Here is a 17,510-nt window from a genome sequence, read left to right on the forward strand (position 1 = left end):
TTTACCTCATAACCACCCTATCTACTGACGCATAGCCCTCAACGTGCAGTCACATCTGGAGAAGGGGGGGGGGGGGATAGGGAGTGAGGGCAGAGAGAGAAGGGGCAGAGACAGAGAGAGAGACACACACAGAGAGAGAGGGGCAGAGAGAGAGAGAGGGGGAGAGAGAGAGAGAGAGAGAGAGAGAGAGAGAGACAGAGAGAGAGAGAGAGAGAGAGAGAGAGAGAGGGAGAGAGGGAGAGAGAGAGAGAGAGAGAGAGAGAGAGAGAGAGAGAGAGAGAGAAACAGAGAGAGAGAGAGAGAGAGAGAGAGAGAGAGAGATAGAGAGAGAGAGAGAGAGATAGAGAGAGGGAGAGAGAGAGACTCTAGAGAGCCAGGGGGAGAGAGGGCGGGGGGGAGAGGGAGAGAGAGGGGGGGAGGGGGGAGAGGGGGAGGGGGGAGGGGAGGGGGGGGAGAGAGAGGGGGAGGGGGGGAGAGAGAGGGGGGGAGAGAGGGGGAGGGGGAGGGGGAGAGAGAGAGGGGGGGGGAGAGAGGGGAGAGGGGAGGGGGGGGGGGGAGGGGGGGGAGGGAGAGGGGAGAGAGAGAGGGGGAGAGAAGGGGGGGAGAAGGGGGAGGAGAGAAAGGAGGAGGGGAGAGGGAGAGGTGGGGAGCAGGGAGGAGGAGGGAGGGGGTAGGGAAGGTGGTAGGGGTGTATGGAGGGGGAGGGGGGTTTACTGGAGGGACGGTGGGGGTGGGGGCAAGAGAGGGGGGGGAGAGAGGTGGGAAGAGAGGGGGAAGAGAGGGAGGGAGAGAGGGGGGGGGAGGGGGGGAGAGCGGGAGTGGAGAGGGGAAGTGGGAGAGGTGAGGGGGTGAGAGGAGAGGGGGAGGGGAGAGAGGGGAGGGAGGAGGGGGAGGAGAGGGGGGGAGGAGAGGGGGGGAGAGGGTGGGAGGAGGGGGGGAGGAGAGGGGGGGGGAGGAGTGGGGGGGAGGGGGGAGAGGGGGGAGAGGAGAGGGGAAGAAGAAAGGGGAAAATGGGGGAGAGGGGGAGGATGGGGAGAGATGTGGAGAGAGAGAGAGGGGAGAGAGAGAGAGAACGGGGAGAGAGACATGGGGGGAGCGAGACAGGGGGGAGAGAGACGGGGGGAGAGAGAGAGAGGGGTTGGGAGAGAGAGGAGGGGGGAGAGAGAGAGAGAGAGAGGGTGCCTTTTTACTTCAACCCAAACCCCCCCCCCAAACAACCATTTGCAGGCAGTGCTTTTTTCCTCAAACTAACCATATTTTCATTTTCAAACCACATTATGGGTACTCACAGCTGTGGAGACATTTATTCAGTGTCATTCAGAGCTCTGATTGAGGCACACCACTTGCAGAGACTGATTGAGGCACACCACGTCCTGGTTTTATAGTCCCTCCCCCTCCCTCCAGTAGGGGCAGCAGAGAAAATGGGGAATTTTGTAAAAACATTAATATCTCTGTCATTTTTCATCGACGGGAAAAATCCTCGGCACACATGCGGCAGAGGGCGGCTCTGAGCGAGGTGGCCAAAAAGGACGGCCGTAGGTGGCGGCGTTCTCTCGGAAATCGCAGCACAGATGGCCAAAACCGGTCAAGAACAGACTTTTAGTAATATATAAGATAAAGAGCACATTATTGCATTCCTGCCACTAGATGTAGCTAATTACTCATAAGTACAAATTTCAACGGAAATAAATGTGTTCTTACTGTGGGTTTTTTTTTTCCTGTATGTAGATTAAAATTAATGGATAAGGGATAAATCTTTTGTGAGTTATCTTCATGACTGAGAAGACCAAGTCTGCACAGCCTTTTTTGATTTCAAGTTATCCATCCATTCACTATGCCACGTAATTGACACTGTTTAATTTAAATTAGTGGACAATTCAAGGAGCATGGATCAATATAACTGTTGAGCCACTATTTTACAAAGGCTGCAAGGAAAAGCTTGGGAACTGCAGACTGATAGGCCAAATATCAGTGGTAGATAATTGGAAGGGATTTTGAAGCGTAGGATCAACATGCATTTGGAAAGGCAAGGACCGATTAGGGATAGTGAGCATGGTTTTGCATGTGGGAAATGGTGCCTCAACAAACTGATTGATTGTTTTGAAGAGGTGATCAAGAAGAGTGATGAGGGTAGTGCAGTAGATGATGTCTATACAGACTTTAGCAAGGCCTTCGAGAAAGTACCGCTGAATGGGCTGCTTTGGAAGATATCACATGGGATTCAGAGCCAATTGAATATAAAATTGCCTTCAATGTAGGAAGCAGTGGGTGGGAGAGGACTGTTTTTCAGATCGGAGGCCTGTAACAAGTGGTGTGCCACAGGGATTGGTGCTGCGTCCACTGTTGTTCATTTTTCATACTAACCATATGGATGTGAATCTAGGGTGCAAGGTTGATAAGCTTCTGGATGACACTATAATTCATGTTCTCATGGACACTGAAGAAGATTATCCAAGATTACAATGGGTTTTGGATCAACTGCTCCAATGGGCCGAGGAATTGCAGACAGAGTTTGTCAGATAAATGCGATGGTATATAGTTGCATGAAAGTTGCGACACAGGTCGAAAAGGTGATGAAAAAGGCATTAGCACGCTTTCCTTCATCGGTCAGGGTATTGAATACAGGAGTTGGAATGTCACATTACAGCTGTAGAAGTAGTTAATATGGCCACATTTGATCCTCCTGCTTTTGGGAGTGTGTCATTAATCTGGAAAGGGTGCAAAAAAGATTAACAAAATTGTTGCCAGGTATGGATGGTCTGAGTTATCAGGAGTGGCTCGGTACCCTGGGTCTTTTCTCCCTGGAGCATATACGACTGAGAGATGACTTGAAAGAGGTTTATAAAATCATGAGGGGGCATAGATAAGATGAATAGCCACACTCTTTACCCCAGGGTCGAGGAATCTAAAAGTAGTGGGCATAGACTTTGTGTGAGAGGAGAAAGATTTAAAAGAGACCTGAGCTGCTTCTTTTTCATGCAGAATGTGTTGTGTATTTATAATGAGTTGCCAGATGAAATAGGAGAGGCGGGTACAGGTGTGACAAGAGGAAAGAAACTTGGGCAGGGATGTGGACAGGAAAAGTTTGGTGGGATATTTGCCAGCCACAGGCAAGTGGGACGAGCTGGGTTAGGCAACTTGGCGGGCGTGCGGGAATGAGCTGAAGGATCTGTTTTCATGCTACATAATTGACTCTGTGACTGATAACTACAGGGTAGCTATGAACTAGTTAAATATTTGAAGGAGCAAATAAAGATGGTGAAATAGATGATTATAGCTAAAATGGAGACTTTACCTTGGTGACCATTGTTATGCTACCTGTAGATGGTTTATGCATGCAACCTATAATGTAGCTACCTCATCACCATTAACACGCCCCACCATATCAGTATAACTATGATATCCTCCCCTTTCTTCCTCTCATTTGGTCCTGGTACGCCTGTAGGCTGGATGCAGCCAGTGCTGGGACGTGTGTGCCATGTGCCTTAATAAAAGCTCTAGTAAAGGTTACAGTGTGTCAGACTAAACTCCTTTACACTACCTAATTCTGGGGAACTGATATTAAAAGGATGAAATCATGGCTGATAAAATAAACCACATAAATGGACTGGTGGCTTACAAGTCTTCATTGAAGAACCTGTGAAGCAGATCCCAACTACCTTTAATCAGACTTTACTGGATTTTATCTTGCACGAAATGTTATACCCTTTATCCTGTATTTGTACACTGTGGGAAGCTCAATTGTAATCACGTAAAGTCTTATCACTGACTGGATAGCATGCAACAAAAAAAGCTTTTCACTGTACCTCGGTACACGCGACAATAATGAACTAAACTAAACAAATGCATTTTACATCACTTACTGCAATAGGCTGGATGACAAAGATGCAGTATAAGAGAGAAAAAAACAACGAATGTAACCACGATATACACTTGGTTGGTCCAAACCTGTAATCAATAAGACAGATAGCATGAATATTTTGTGCTTACAATTTAGAAAAATCAAAATTCTGATAAAAAAAACAAGTGGCAGTGCAGCAATTGATCCTCCTTACCGCAATCCCAACAGACTTGTTATCAACATGAACGCCAAGGTCATCAAAAGGCAGATGACCCACGCCAGATAACTGCACCAAGATGGCAGGAAGTGTCTGGCTCGATTCACCACAGGTTGTTCAAACAAGCTGCTGTGTTCTAGAAAAATTAACAAACAAAAAAAAAGATTTAAAAGAAACATTTCCTTAATTTAGTTTCCTGATGATTAATTTATTCATTGAATTTCCCAGCGGCATATATGCCTCCGTGCCTTGGCAAGGAGTTCCCACCCTCTACTGACGACTCTTCCTCTTGGACATCCACCTCTGGCCTTTTATCCTCTTGACATTTTCATTTCTAGTCATTGCCTTGACTTCTTCATTCCCTCACCCATTCCAAACTCACCCTCCTCCCCTCTCTGAACATTCAAAATGAAGGATCTGGACCCAAAATATTAACTGTCCATGTCCCTCCACAGCTGCTAGACACTAATTTCCTCCAGCAGCTCTTCTTTGTTTTGCTGTAGTGTTTCACATGAGTTGTGAAGTCTTGTTGATGAGTTCCTCTTCTCCTCTAATCATTCTGGCTAATTTTGGATTTTGTCAATGGGCAGCCAAAAACAAAGCCGAGAATGCAGGCTGCTTACAATAATCCAAGAAGAATAATTCAGGATTGGCTGGGAGAATTGCAAATTGTCCACAACTCTCTGAAAGCTAGTACTCTACATGTCAGGAATGTATCTGGGGCAGAGGGTAGTGCAACTGTTTCAAAATAAAACTCAACACATGGAATGCATGTTTGAATAAAGAACAATGCTAATTTAACAAGTGAAAATGAATTACTGCGGTGTGATTATTATGTATCAATTAGTAAAGATTATTACTAAGCAGTACTATTTTATTGCAATATTATTAGTGTCAACTTTCTTATGAAATGCTCAATGAAAACCATAACTTATTTTCACCTGATGAATAATCTGATCGTAGGTCACTGGAGCTATGTTTGGAGATCTTTGGCGTTGGCTTGACATTTTCTCTTGAACTGCAATCCTCAAATCCACTGGAGCTGCCTTCAGATGAGCAAGTTCCTCCCTTCTTGTTATTTGCATCACTGTATTGTTCCGAATGAATGCTGGGAGCTTGAGAGTCCAACATACCACGCTGAGGAAAGGCAAACACGAGGCTACAGTGAACTAATTTAATTATTCTTGTCTTGATTTTTAGATCCCATTTAGCCTCTCCCTTGCCTATGTTTGTAACGTCTCCAGCCTGTGTATCTTTGATTTTTATTACCTTAACATTGATTTTTATTAATCTATCTGACAGTCATTTCTTCAGCTACCCAGGTCCTAAACTCAGGGTATCCATTCTAAACCTACTCTAATTCTCCTTGACTTAGCTTTTGCTTGCATTATACTGGCACTATTACCACACATGTGTGTGAGGATGCTTCTTATGGAGTCTTGTGGAGGGATGAACTACCGAGAACCCCTCAACAAATACACAAGGATCTGAAATATATATCGTGCAATCCACAATGTACATAATTAATATATTCCTTAAATGATTTCAATTATTTCTCAGTTTTTTTAATTTTTACAGTCATTTAAATTATTTTCAGTTTTTGAATTAATTTTTAATAGGTTTTTACCTGAGGGATATGTAAATGTTTGAATATTAAACAAATCTAGGGATATGGCAACACGTTATGAAAATAGTGCCAAAGTGAAAGATCGTACTGAATAGCTGAACAGTCAGATGGGCCGAATAACCAACACCCGCTGCTACTTCTTATCTGCTTGTGTTTTTATGCGGTGTGCCATATATGGCAATGAAGTGAGATCTGACGTTAAATGTGAATATAGTAGGTGAGGATTGAGGGCATGGCCAGCTTGCTGTGATCAGAAATACTGGCCCACTTGCTCCTTCTGTGGCTTGGTGACAGATTTTGTTTGCAAATGCTTCTGTGAAACAATTTGAGACATTTTACAAACTGAAATTCACTATAATAATGCAAATAGCTCTTGTTCAATTATCTTATCTGCAACTTAATTCTCACCTCATATTTTTTCCTCCATGCTTCCTGTGCCCACTGTTGCAGGTTCTGCCAGGACAGAAAGGATTCAAATGTGCTGTCTGAGAATAGCAGAGCATCCCGATGAGCTGAAGGTGCATCACAGCAACAGAAAATTATTAAACTCTTCAAAAGCATTTGTTTGATGACATAGTGTTAATCTTTTAATTCATGCATTGTACAATGTTTCATATAATTCATTTTCTATTCCTTGTTCCCAGGACCTGAGGGCCTGAGTTATAGGGAAAGGTTGTGCTGGCTAGCAGCGTCGGAAGATGAGACGTGATCTTATAGAGGTGTATATGATCATGAGGGGAATGGAAAAGGTAGTTGCACCGAGTCTTTTACCTGGAGTAGGTGAATGAAAAAACAGAGGACATGGGTTTAAAGTGAAAGGGAAAAGAATTAATAGAAATCCAAGGGGAAACTTTTTCACACAGAGTGGTGGGTATATGGAATGAAATGCTGGAGGAGATAGTTGAGGCAGAAACTATCACAACATTGAAAAGGCATTTGGAAAAGTATATGTAGGAAGGAACTGCAAATGCTGGTTTAAACCATAGATAGACACAAAAAGCTGGAATAACTCAGTGGGACCGGCAGCATCTCTGGAGAGAAGGAATGGGTGATGTATTCGGGTCGAGACCCTTCTTCAGTTCGCCCATTCTTTTTCTCCGGAGATGCTCCTTGTCACGCTGAGTTACTCCAGCTATTTGTGTTTGTGGAAGGGTATGTGGATAGGAAAGGTTTAGAGGGATATGGGCCAAATGTGGACAAGTGGGGCTAGTGTAGATGGGACACCTGTGTTGACATGCGCAAGCTGGGCCGAAGGGACTGATTCCATGCTGTATGACCCGATGACTCTCTGACTCTATAACACACCCCACCTCCCAGGTTTAATATGAATCATATGGATCAGATGCTGGAATGCAAACACAGGAAACGGGGAAGTGAGTGGTTCAGGTATCCGTTTTACTTTCTTCCACCTCTGAACAATGCCAAAAGATAGCATCAATTTCAGGACAAAATAGGAATTTGGGGATAAAATGCTGTCTGCCCCTTCCCATCTTTATAATACAAGTACTTTGAAATAATGTGTTTGCATTGTTTGTTTGGTTTTTTTTATATGGTGTTTACAGAATACAATGTTTATGGGTCACGGTTATACTTGGCTTCCTAACTTGAAGATCATTTCAGGCTGCCTCTTCAGATCTCTGCCACATCACATCACATAGTTTGCTACTCACAGCTGCATTAAGGAAGTTGCCCAATCGCTCTAGACTTGGAAAGAATATCTACTTTTTTTCCAACTCATAGGATCAAGCTGAATGGGTGCAAAGATTTGCAAAATGGAAGAATACATAGACTGCACTGTGTAGTCCTCCCTGACACAATCTTCCAGGGTTACAGCCCTTCCTCAGGATCCTCACTTTAATCACCACTGTTTGAGTGTTAGAATCAACCAGCGTTGTGCCATTTGGGATGGCAATAGATTGGAGAAATTAGGTGATCAGGATAAGACAGGGTAGATGGTTGCAACCTTTTTGCCAGGGTGTAGATATCAAAGATCAAAGGGCATAGCTTTAATGTGAGGGGGCAAAGATTAAATGAGGTAATGTGGTTTAGTTTAATTTATTATTGTCACGTGTACCAAAGTACAGTGAAAAACGTTAGATTGTGTGCTATCCAGTCAAAGCAAAGACTGTACATGACTATAGATGGTGGGTGCCTAGAATGTCAGATTCAGATTCAGATTCAGATTCAAACTTTATTGTCATTGTGCAGTGTACAAGTACAGAGACAATGAAATGCAGTTAGCATCTCCCCAGAAGAGCGAACATAGAATATGAGCAATAAATATATTTACGTACGTAATCTTGTACGTAAATGTACTGCCAGTGTGTACTGCTACTGTGATGGTATAGGCAGATAACAAAGTGTAATTTAAGAGGATTTTATAGTAGTTAGATACGGATTTGTAAGGAATGGAGAGATATGGACCACATGCAGGCATACACCTGACATCATGTTCAGCACGGACCTTGTGGGCCAAGGGACCTGTTACTATGCTGTACTGTTCAATTTGTTATGAACGGTGAGTTTACAGCAGCATACATCTGCTGTACACAGTCGTACCCCACTGCTTATTCAAAAGTAGCAAAATATAAAAAATATTCAAAGATTTGGCTTCTCAGGGACCTTCATTGGTTGATTTGGGGCTATTAAATTATGACCAACAAAAAAGATCTTCTCTTATATTTTGTTTTCACTTTAGAAAATGTATTTATAATTATAGAAAATTATATTGAAGATGATTCGATGTTACCTTCAATAGAATATATATTGGATTCTCTTGTAGTCCCGTATTGCTCTTCAACAGAAGTTTCCCTCAGCAGTTTCACCTAAATATAAAGAAACCAGATGTAAACCATGTACATATCTCAAGTTTCTATCCGTTTGGAATGGTTTCATCAGCTCAATTTAATACATTTCAGAAATACAAGGTACATACAGCATAGAGTTTCTGCAACCTTTAATGCTAGTTTTAACCTACACTCAATACTCTTACTGATGAAAGCAAGTATGCAAACACATTGGTCACCACTCATTGTAGCAGTTTAATTATTTATGGATAGGATAGATTTAGAGGGATACAAGCTAAATGCAGGCAGGTGGGACTAGTGTAGATGAGGCATGTTGGTCAGTGTGGGTAAGTTGGGCCTAAGGGCCTGTTTCCATGCAGTATGACTATGATTTGAAAAATTATTAACTACAAATTTTTGTGTCAATTTAAAATTGGAATATTTGTAGGTAGTAGACTTGATATTAGAGTTGCTTATTTTTGTGATAAACCCGTTGCCGGTTCTTTTAATAAAACAGCACCAGGTTACTACATCAATGAATACATGGGAAAATCCTCCATTTCCTTCAGATCACTGACCATCTGCTTTGCAGCTTTGGCTCATCCACCATGGCTCTGAATGCAGACCTGTGCTGCCCCCAGCACTGCAGCACAGCAGAGAATAGTGCAGGAGCTGTCTCAGCACAAGCAGCTGGCTGCAGTCACAGAATGGCTTTGATAGTCTGTGAGGCGCCATCCACACATACTCACCAATGGACAACTCTGTTATTAGCCTGTCCCACTTAGGTGTTTTTTTTGGCAATTGCTGGCATAGTCATAGCAGGTCGCCAATGGACAGTGGGTATGCAATGGAAGGCATGTAAAGACTTCATGAATGAACTACAACAATTGTTCATCCCAGCTTGGCAAAATAATAAATGGGGGGAAGGTAGTGCATCCGTGGATAACAAGGGATATCAGGGATAGTATCAAAATAAGAGATGAAGCGTACAAATTAGCCAGAAAAAGCAGCCTACCAGAGGACTGGGAGAAATTCAGTCCAGCAGAGGAGGACAAAGGGCTTAATTAGGAAAGGGAAAATTGATTATGAAAGGAAACTGGCAGGGAACATAAAAACTGACTGCAAAAGTTTGTGAATAGAAAGAGATTAGTTAAAACAAATGTAGGTCCCTTGCAGTCAGAAACAGGTGAATTGATCATGGGGAACAAGGACATGGCAGACCAATTGAATAACTACTTTGGTTCCGTCTTCACTAAGGAAGACATAAATAATCTGCCAGAAATAGCAGGGGACCGTGGGTCAAATGAGATGGAGGAACTGAGTGAAAACCAGGTTAGCCGGGAAGTGGTGCTAGGTAAATTGAATGGATTAAAGGCTGATAAATCCCCAGGGCCAGATAGGCTGCATCCCAGAGTACTTAAGGAAGTAGCCCCAGAAATAGTGAATTTTTCAAAACTTTTTAGATTTTGGATTCGCTCCTGAGGATTGGAGGGTAGCTAATGTAACCCCACTTTTTAAAAAGGGAGGGAGAGAGAAAACGGGGAATTACAGACCAGTTAGTCTAACATCGGTAATGGGTAAACTGCCAGAGTCAGTTATTAAAGATGGGATAGCAGCACATTTGGAAAGTGGTGAAATCATTGGACAAAGTCAGCATGGATTTACGAAAGGTAAATCATGTCTGACGAATCTTATAGAATTTTTCGAGGATGTAACTAGTAGCATGGATAGGGGAGAACCAGTGGATGTGGTGTATCTGGACTTCCAGAAGGCTTTCGACAAGGTCCCACATAAGAGATTAGTATACAAACTTAAAGCACACGGTATTGGGGGTTCAATATGGATGTGGATAGAGAACTGGCTGGCAAACAGGAAGCAAAGAGTAGGAGTAAAACGGGTCCTTTTCAGATTGGCAGGCAGTGACTAGTGGGGTACCGCAAGGCTCAGTGCTGGGACCCGAGCTATTTACAATATATATTAATGATCTGGATGAGGGAATTGAATGCAACATCTCCAAGTTTGCAGATGACATGAAGCTGGGGGCAGTGTTAGCTGTGAGGAGGATGCTAGGAGGCTGCAAGGTGACTTGGATAGGCTGGGTGAGTGGGCAAATGGATGGCAGATGCAGTATAATGTGGATAAATGTGAGGTTATCCACTTTGGTGGCAAAAACAGGAAAGTAGACTATTACCTAAATGGTGGCCGATTAGGAAAAGGGGAGATGCAACGAGACCTGGGTGTCATGGTACACCAGTCATTGAAAGTAGGCATGCACGTGCAGCAGGCAGTGAAGAAAGCGAATGGTATGTTGGCATTCATAGCAAAAGGATTTGAGTATAGGAGCAGGGAGATTCTACTGCAGTTGTACAGGGTCTTGGTGAGACCACACCTGGAGTATTGAGTACAGTTTTGGTCTCCAAATCTGAGGAAAGAAATTCTTGCCATAGAGAGAGTACAGAGAAGGTTCACCAGATGGATTCCTGGGATGTCAGGACTTTCAAATGAAGAAAGACTGGATAGACTTGGCTTGTACTCGCTAGAATTTAGAAGATTGACGGGGGATCTTATAGAAACTTACAAAATTATTAAGGGGTTGGGCGGGCTAGATGCAGGAAGATTGTTTCCGTTGTTGGGTAAGTCCAGGCCAAGGGGTCACAGTTTAAGGATAAAGGGAAAATCTTTTAGGACCGAGATGAGAAAAACATTTTTCACACAGTGGTGAATCTCTGGAACTCCATTCCACAGAACGTAGTTGAGGCCAGTTCATTGGCTATATTTAAGAGGGAGTTAGATGTGGCCCTTGTGGCTAAAGGGATCAGGGGGTATGGAGAGAGGGCAGGTACGGGACACTGAGTTGGATGATCAGCCATGATCATATTGATTGCAGGCTCGAAGGACTGGATGGCCTACTCCTGCACCTATTTTTCTATGTTTCTATATTTCTATGTTCTATAAGATGCTGGTTTACAAAAAAAGACGCAAAGTGCTGGAATAAATCAGCAGGTCAGGCAGCACCTCTGGAACACAATGGAGCAGTGAAATGGGGACAAAAGGAAATGCAGATGCTGGTTTGATAAAAAGAAATTACAGATGCTTTTTCTCTAGTGAAGCTGCCCGACCCACTGAGTTAATCCACCACTTTGTGTCTTTAAAAAGTGCTCCATACCACCCTAAGGGAGGGATTTTTTTCATCTGTTTTTTGACGTTTCAGTTCTACGTGTGCAGATATCCCGGCTGAAAGGAGAAGCCTGTGAAGGTTCACACTGTCTTGTTGGGTTCCATGCGGAATCTACTGGTGCTGAGCAGGGAAGTGGCATCAGGGCAAGTGTTGGTTTAGGCCGTCATCTGCACTGGACATCAGGACTTCCAGAGTTAAAGGAGGGTAGATCCTATCATTACCACTGGTGTATCAGAAGATTTGGCCCACATATAAATGTAGCAGGAAAAAAATATTCTAATACCCTGTCCTTTGATCTATCACAAGAAAGATGTTGGTGTAATTTCCAGTGTAGTTTGCCAAATCAAAATGGCTAAAACCATCATCATGTCCTTAATCAGCGAAAGATATAAATTAAGAACAATGTCTAATCTCACCTTGCTAAATCTGAATAGCAATGACAGCAATACTACAATTGGCAGAACTGCCACAGTTGAAATCAAGCCAGTAACCAAGGAGGCAGTTGAGACATCAATGAGACCCAGTTCAGCAGTGTACTAGAAATAAAAAGAAATATTAATAATGCAAGAATGATCTGTAAGACAATAAAAGGATTTAGGAGTAGGAATCAACCTGAAAATATCAGGTAAGGGCTGATAACCTGGCTGATCTATTATCTTATATCAATAATAATCGCATTATGTTTTTGCATTTGTTTTTTAAATACGATAAAGAGGATGTGAAGATAAAATAATTGAGTCATGGAGAAAAGAAAAAGGTAAAATGGTTGAGGCATTAGTCATAATTATTCGATCTTCATTTTTTCAAGAGTGGCACTGGATAGTGTTGATGTTATACTAATACTGTTCAAGGGAGAATATAGAAAGAAAATAGCAGCAGGTTGGCCATTTGGCCCTTCATTTGCTCCAACTTACATCAAGTTCATGGCTGATCTTTTATCTCACTACTATTTTGCAACAGTAAACCCATATCCTGTTGGTTCTCCCAAAAGAAAATCAAAAAAGCGAGTCTATCGAATATCTCCTCACATAGTAAACCTACCATGCCAGGAAACAGTTAGTGAATCTCTGCTGCTCTATATATAATTTCTTTCAGGTAAGGAGTACAAAATTATACACAGTAATGCAAGTGCAGACTCACTAAGGCCCTGTATAATTGCAGTATGACTTCCTTACATCTTTATTCAATCCCTCTCATAATAAAAGCCAACACACCATTTGCCTTCCTAATCACTGAGTCATAGAGTCATAGAGTCATGCAGCTTGGAAACAAGCCCCTTAATTCCTCCCTGCCGACCAATTCCTCCTTTCCTCCTAATCTCATCTACCCTAGTTTCAATTGCCTGCATTTGGCCCTTGACTCTCTGTACCTTTCTTATCTATGTGTCCAAATGTCTTTTGAATGTTGTTATTGTACCTGCCTGAACTATGTCCTTTGGTAGCTTGTTCCATATACCCCAAAACAGCTCCTCAGATTCAGATTAAATCTTTCCTCTTCCATTTTAAATATCTGTCCCTACCATGGGAAAAAAGATTATGCACTCACGTAATCTGGAAACTTATCAACTGTACAAAAACATCCAGAAATTTCAGGACCAAGAACTATGTTATGCCATTGTTTACATTTAGTGATAGAAAACAGAACACAGATCATAAGCCCGTCACCCCAGCATGTGTGCATCAACCATGATGCTAATCTAACTAATTCTGTCTGCTTCACTAGATCGATATCCTTCTTTTTTCAGCACGTAAACTTTGTGCAGCAGCAATATGACTCCCCAACTTTTATACTCAATTCCCTCAACCGATGAAGTCAGTTGAAGATGATTTCCTGTCTTACGAAGTGTTTACTTTTTTGGCTTTATCTGTCATCAGACTAGAAAAGGTCAGCATTTAACATTGGCATCTGAAGATTTTGATCTACTGTTTAGAAATTTGTCAATTGACCAAAAGTACAGTTAGATTACAATTTTCACAACAGACATGGATCGGCTAATAGTACTGCACAACATAACCATTACTTTCAAAGCAAGATTAATATTGAAGTTATGTAAGATTTTTTACCTCCTCATTCTTGAGGCTGGTCAGCACAGCATTTGAGACACATATAACCCAACAGAAGGCAAAGGCAGATACTGAGACGCTGAGTGTGTGTAAAAGAGCTGTAGGATGGGCGACAATATACTGATCCCCACATGTGGTAGTCTTCCAGATACTCAGTTAATTTGCTGTATAGAAGCTGCGGAAAACAAAAATATTGAATCCAATGAAAACCTGAAATGTTTCAATAAAACCTGTTTGACAAGGAGAAAAAAAAATCAGGGTTTGCAACACATAGAAAACAATACTTATCCTTGATCTTTTACTTTCAAATGTCTCAGTATTTTGTAGGGCTATGCCTCTATCTAGTTTATTCTTATCAATAATTAATTTACTATATAACACATATGAAATTGGTGCACAGTATAAAAATGCATCATTTTAAACAGTAACGAAACAAGAAAATTGTCTTGATATCATAAATGATTTTGCCAAAGGGACAGCAATAGTGTATTGAATCACGGAATTGTCGCAGCACAGAGGAAGGTATTTGGCCAATTGAGTCTATGACTGTTCCCTTTATAAGGACCTATTCAGTCCCTTCTCCTGTCTCCTCATAGTCACATAAATAATTATCCCTCTAGTGCCTATCTGATTCCCTTTTGAAAGCTTGATTGCTTAATTTTCCAACTCTCTTGCAAGCCATAATTTCTAGATTCTTGATCATCATCACTCTCCATGAAAAAGAGTTACCCTCCTGTCTCCTCTGTATCTGTTGGTCTGCATATTAAACTTGTGCCCCCTGCACCTTGAACCATCCAGAACAAGGGGTCACAGTTTAAGGATAAGGGGGAAATCTTTTAGGACCGAGATGAGGAGAACATTTTTCACACAGAGAGTAGTGAATCTCTGGAATTCTCTGCCACAGAAGGAAGTTGAGGCCGGTTCATTGGCTATATTTAAGAGGGAGTTAGATGTGGCCCATGTGGCTAAAGGGATCAGGAGGTATGGAGAGAAGGCAGGTACGGGATACTGAGTTGGATGATCAGCCATGATCATATTGAATGGCGGTGCAGGCTCGAAAGGCCGGATGGCCTACTCCTGCACCCTATTTTCTATGTTTCTAATAGCAATTTTAATGGCTTTGTGGTAGCAGTTTCAGCTGTGAATCAAGGTTTATGCCAGAATATTAAATACAACCACTATTCGAACATTTGACTGCATAACGTTATTCACCTTATTCCTTTCATCATGTATCTGCACACTGTGGATGGCTCGATTGTAATCACGTATTGTTTTTCTGTTGACTGGTTAGCATGCCACAAAAGCTTTTCACTGTATCTCGGTATACTTGACAATAAACTAAACTCAACTCAAAACTGATTGATGGGAACAGTCAGTAGCTAAATGCTTTGCCCTGCCTTGCAATGTTTCCAATGGCCAAACAATGTGTCGAAGCTCTGGTCACTGAAGATGCATTAGGCCAACAATTGCACACTTAATTTGCATGACAGAACATGTAAAAGATAACATGTATGCTAAGAAAAATAATACATTACCTTTTTAAAGCCAGGCCCGTGGGTGAGCGAGTTCAGTTCTCGTTCCACTTTTCCATCCCCTTCATCTGCGGCAAGCCAGCATTCAGCAGGAAAGAACCAGCACATACCATTCAGCACGTCCTTGACAATCACAGAAGTAACATACCAGCTCGGGGAAAGACCACCATTGTTGTGCCAAACATGAACCTTCCAAATTGGACCAAGACTTTCTGGAGCACTAAGAAGAAGAAAAAAACTATGATGGAACTTAAAATTATAGTCAGACATGATTTTCATTTAAGATGGGATGAGAGGAAGAAGGACAAAACCAAGTCTCTATTTCCACCATAAGTAAGGATATGGGTATTTAAAATTTCAACAAGTGTTATAAAATACGATGAAGCAAAACATGGTTTAACAAGCAGGAAGTTCACAGGATGTATTAGTTGTAGCATAAAGATTAATAATCTTAAAACAATCATGAAATGTAGAATAGACACAAGGACGTGCAGATGTTAGAATCTTGTGGAGAAAACACAGAGCTGGAGTAACTCAGCGTTTAGCATCTTCTCTGAAGGACATGGATAAGTGATGTTTCAGATCGGGATCCATCATCTGAAGAAGGGTTCTGACATGAAATGGCACTATCTATGTCCTCCACAGAGATGCTGCCTGACCCGCTCAGTTACTCCAGCACTTTGTGTACTTTGTGAAATGCTTCCATGGTAGGATTCGTCAGGGCACCACATTTTATTCTTCTTATGCCCAGTCAACTGCAGGCAGGCCAGATAGTGCTACCAATGAAGCAAACTGTGCTCATAGTGAACCAACACATTATGAAAAATAAAGAAGCCTCATGATATCACTTGCTGAAGAGGATCTGCTGAAAGAATCTCACAGAGCTGTCAGAGAGATCTGATGACTTTGAAGCTGAGATGATGTTTCTGGTGGGCAGATATAAAACTTGATGAGTTGGCAAAGTCTAAGAATAAGGGGTTGCAAATTTAGAACGGATATGAGAAAGAATTTTCAGACGGTCACAAATCTTAGGAATTCTCTATCTATGGAACTGTGGAGGATGAGTTACTGAATATATCCAAGAATGTGACAAACATTTGGGGACTAAAGGGAAATAAAGTGTTATGAGGGATAAGAAGATAAATGTCAAGATCAGACTGGCCCTGATTGATCGACTGGTGGTAGGGCAAACCCCAGTGCATTTTGACCAGCTCCGCCTCCTATCTCTGAGGTTGTTATGACATCAGTCACTGACAACATGGGGGAAGCATGGTAAGATAGAAATAAGTGGAAGATAGCAAAGATAAACAATAACTTCACAAGTCATGAAAAAGAGAGAGAGGGAGAGTTCAGGACATTTAGAAAGATGCTATACCAAAATATGAAACAATCATTTTGCTTTAAGTTCCAGGAGAATCAGAAGCAGCTAAAATAACTGTCAGGAGCATCTCAAGCCACAATCTCCTGGAACAGGCTGATATGGTTTAAGGTAATTATATCTGGAAAACTGTGGTGTTCTTATGTCAGTTAAATCATTTATAAGTTTGCCTGGGTTGATTCATATCTTTTATACCAAAAATAATTTAAAACATTTAAATATAAAATGGGGTCAAGGAAAGAGCGTTCACGTCGTGGCCCTGTTTCCACCAATCTTTCCACCACCATGAACACGAAGCACAAGGAGCGACAAGACAGACACCATTGTATGCAGATGCCAAGAAGTGTGTTCAGCTCTGGCTGAACAACTTCTAATCTTGTGAGTGGACTCGATAACAAGAAGAATTTAAAATGTATAAGAAAGAAAGGGAAGTAATTTATAATAGTTAAAATAATTGTCATGGGGAGGATGAATAATAAGGGTATGAGCAATTCAAACAAGCTTTGTGGAGGAATATTTATATCCATTATATTGAATTATTTCAGCATCAGCAGCAAGGCTCATTTTTGTCAGACTCAAGAAGGGTTCTGAACCGTCTGTCCATTGCCCTCAAACAGTTTGTTTATTCCTCAAGATACCAGAATCTGCAGTTTCTTGTGACCTCATTTTAAGTATTGACACTTAGGAAATTTTACTTCAGTCAACTGACTCAAAGGAAGAGGAAAGCAATTATTTGTTTAGGCACAATTCTATTGTTACACTCCATCAGGTGAGGCTCAGCTGCTCCCATTGGCCAATAAACTGGAGAATGTGGAGACATTTCTTTGAAAAATTCCTTGTTTTTAAAACATGGGAGATCATTTAAAAACATACAGGTGCTAAATCAGT

The 17,510-nt window shown here is 41.8% G+C and overlaps 1 protein-coding gene across 1 annotated transcript in view; it reads right to left on the reverse strand.

Annotated features, from left to right (window-relative positions):
- The window catches only part of LOC129705828 (polycystic kidney disease protein 1-like 1), a 221,641-nt gene that overhangs the window by 44,482 nt on the left and 159,649 nt on the right, over window positions 1–17,510 (reverse strand). The window contains 9 exon segments of the mRNA XM_055649665.1: window positions 3,864–3,948; window positions 4,056–4,194; window positions 5,000–5,195; window positions 6,094–6,197; window positions 8,435–8,510; window positions 12,066–12,185; window positions 13,713–13,745; window positions 13,747–13,887; window positions 15,248–15,464. Coding sequence (XP_055505640.1) covers window positions 3,864–3,948; window positions 4,056–4,194; window positions 5,000–5,195; window positions 6,094–6,197; window positions 8,435–8,510; window positions 12,066–12,185; window positions 13,713–13,745; window positions 13,747–13,887; window positions 15,248–15,464 — 1,111 coding nt within the window.

This window comes from Leucoraja erinacea, chromosome 2 (assembly GCF_028641065.1).
Source record: "Leucoraja erinacea ecotype New England chromosome 2, Leri_hhj_1, whole genome shotgun sequence".
In the NCBI taxonomy this organism is placed as follows: Eukaryota; Metazoa; Chordata; class Chondrichthyes; order Rajiformes; family Rajidae; genus Leucoraja; species Leucoraja erinaceus.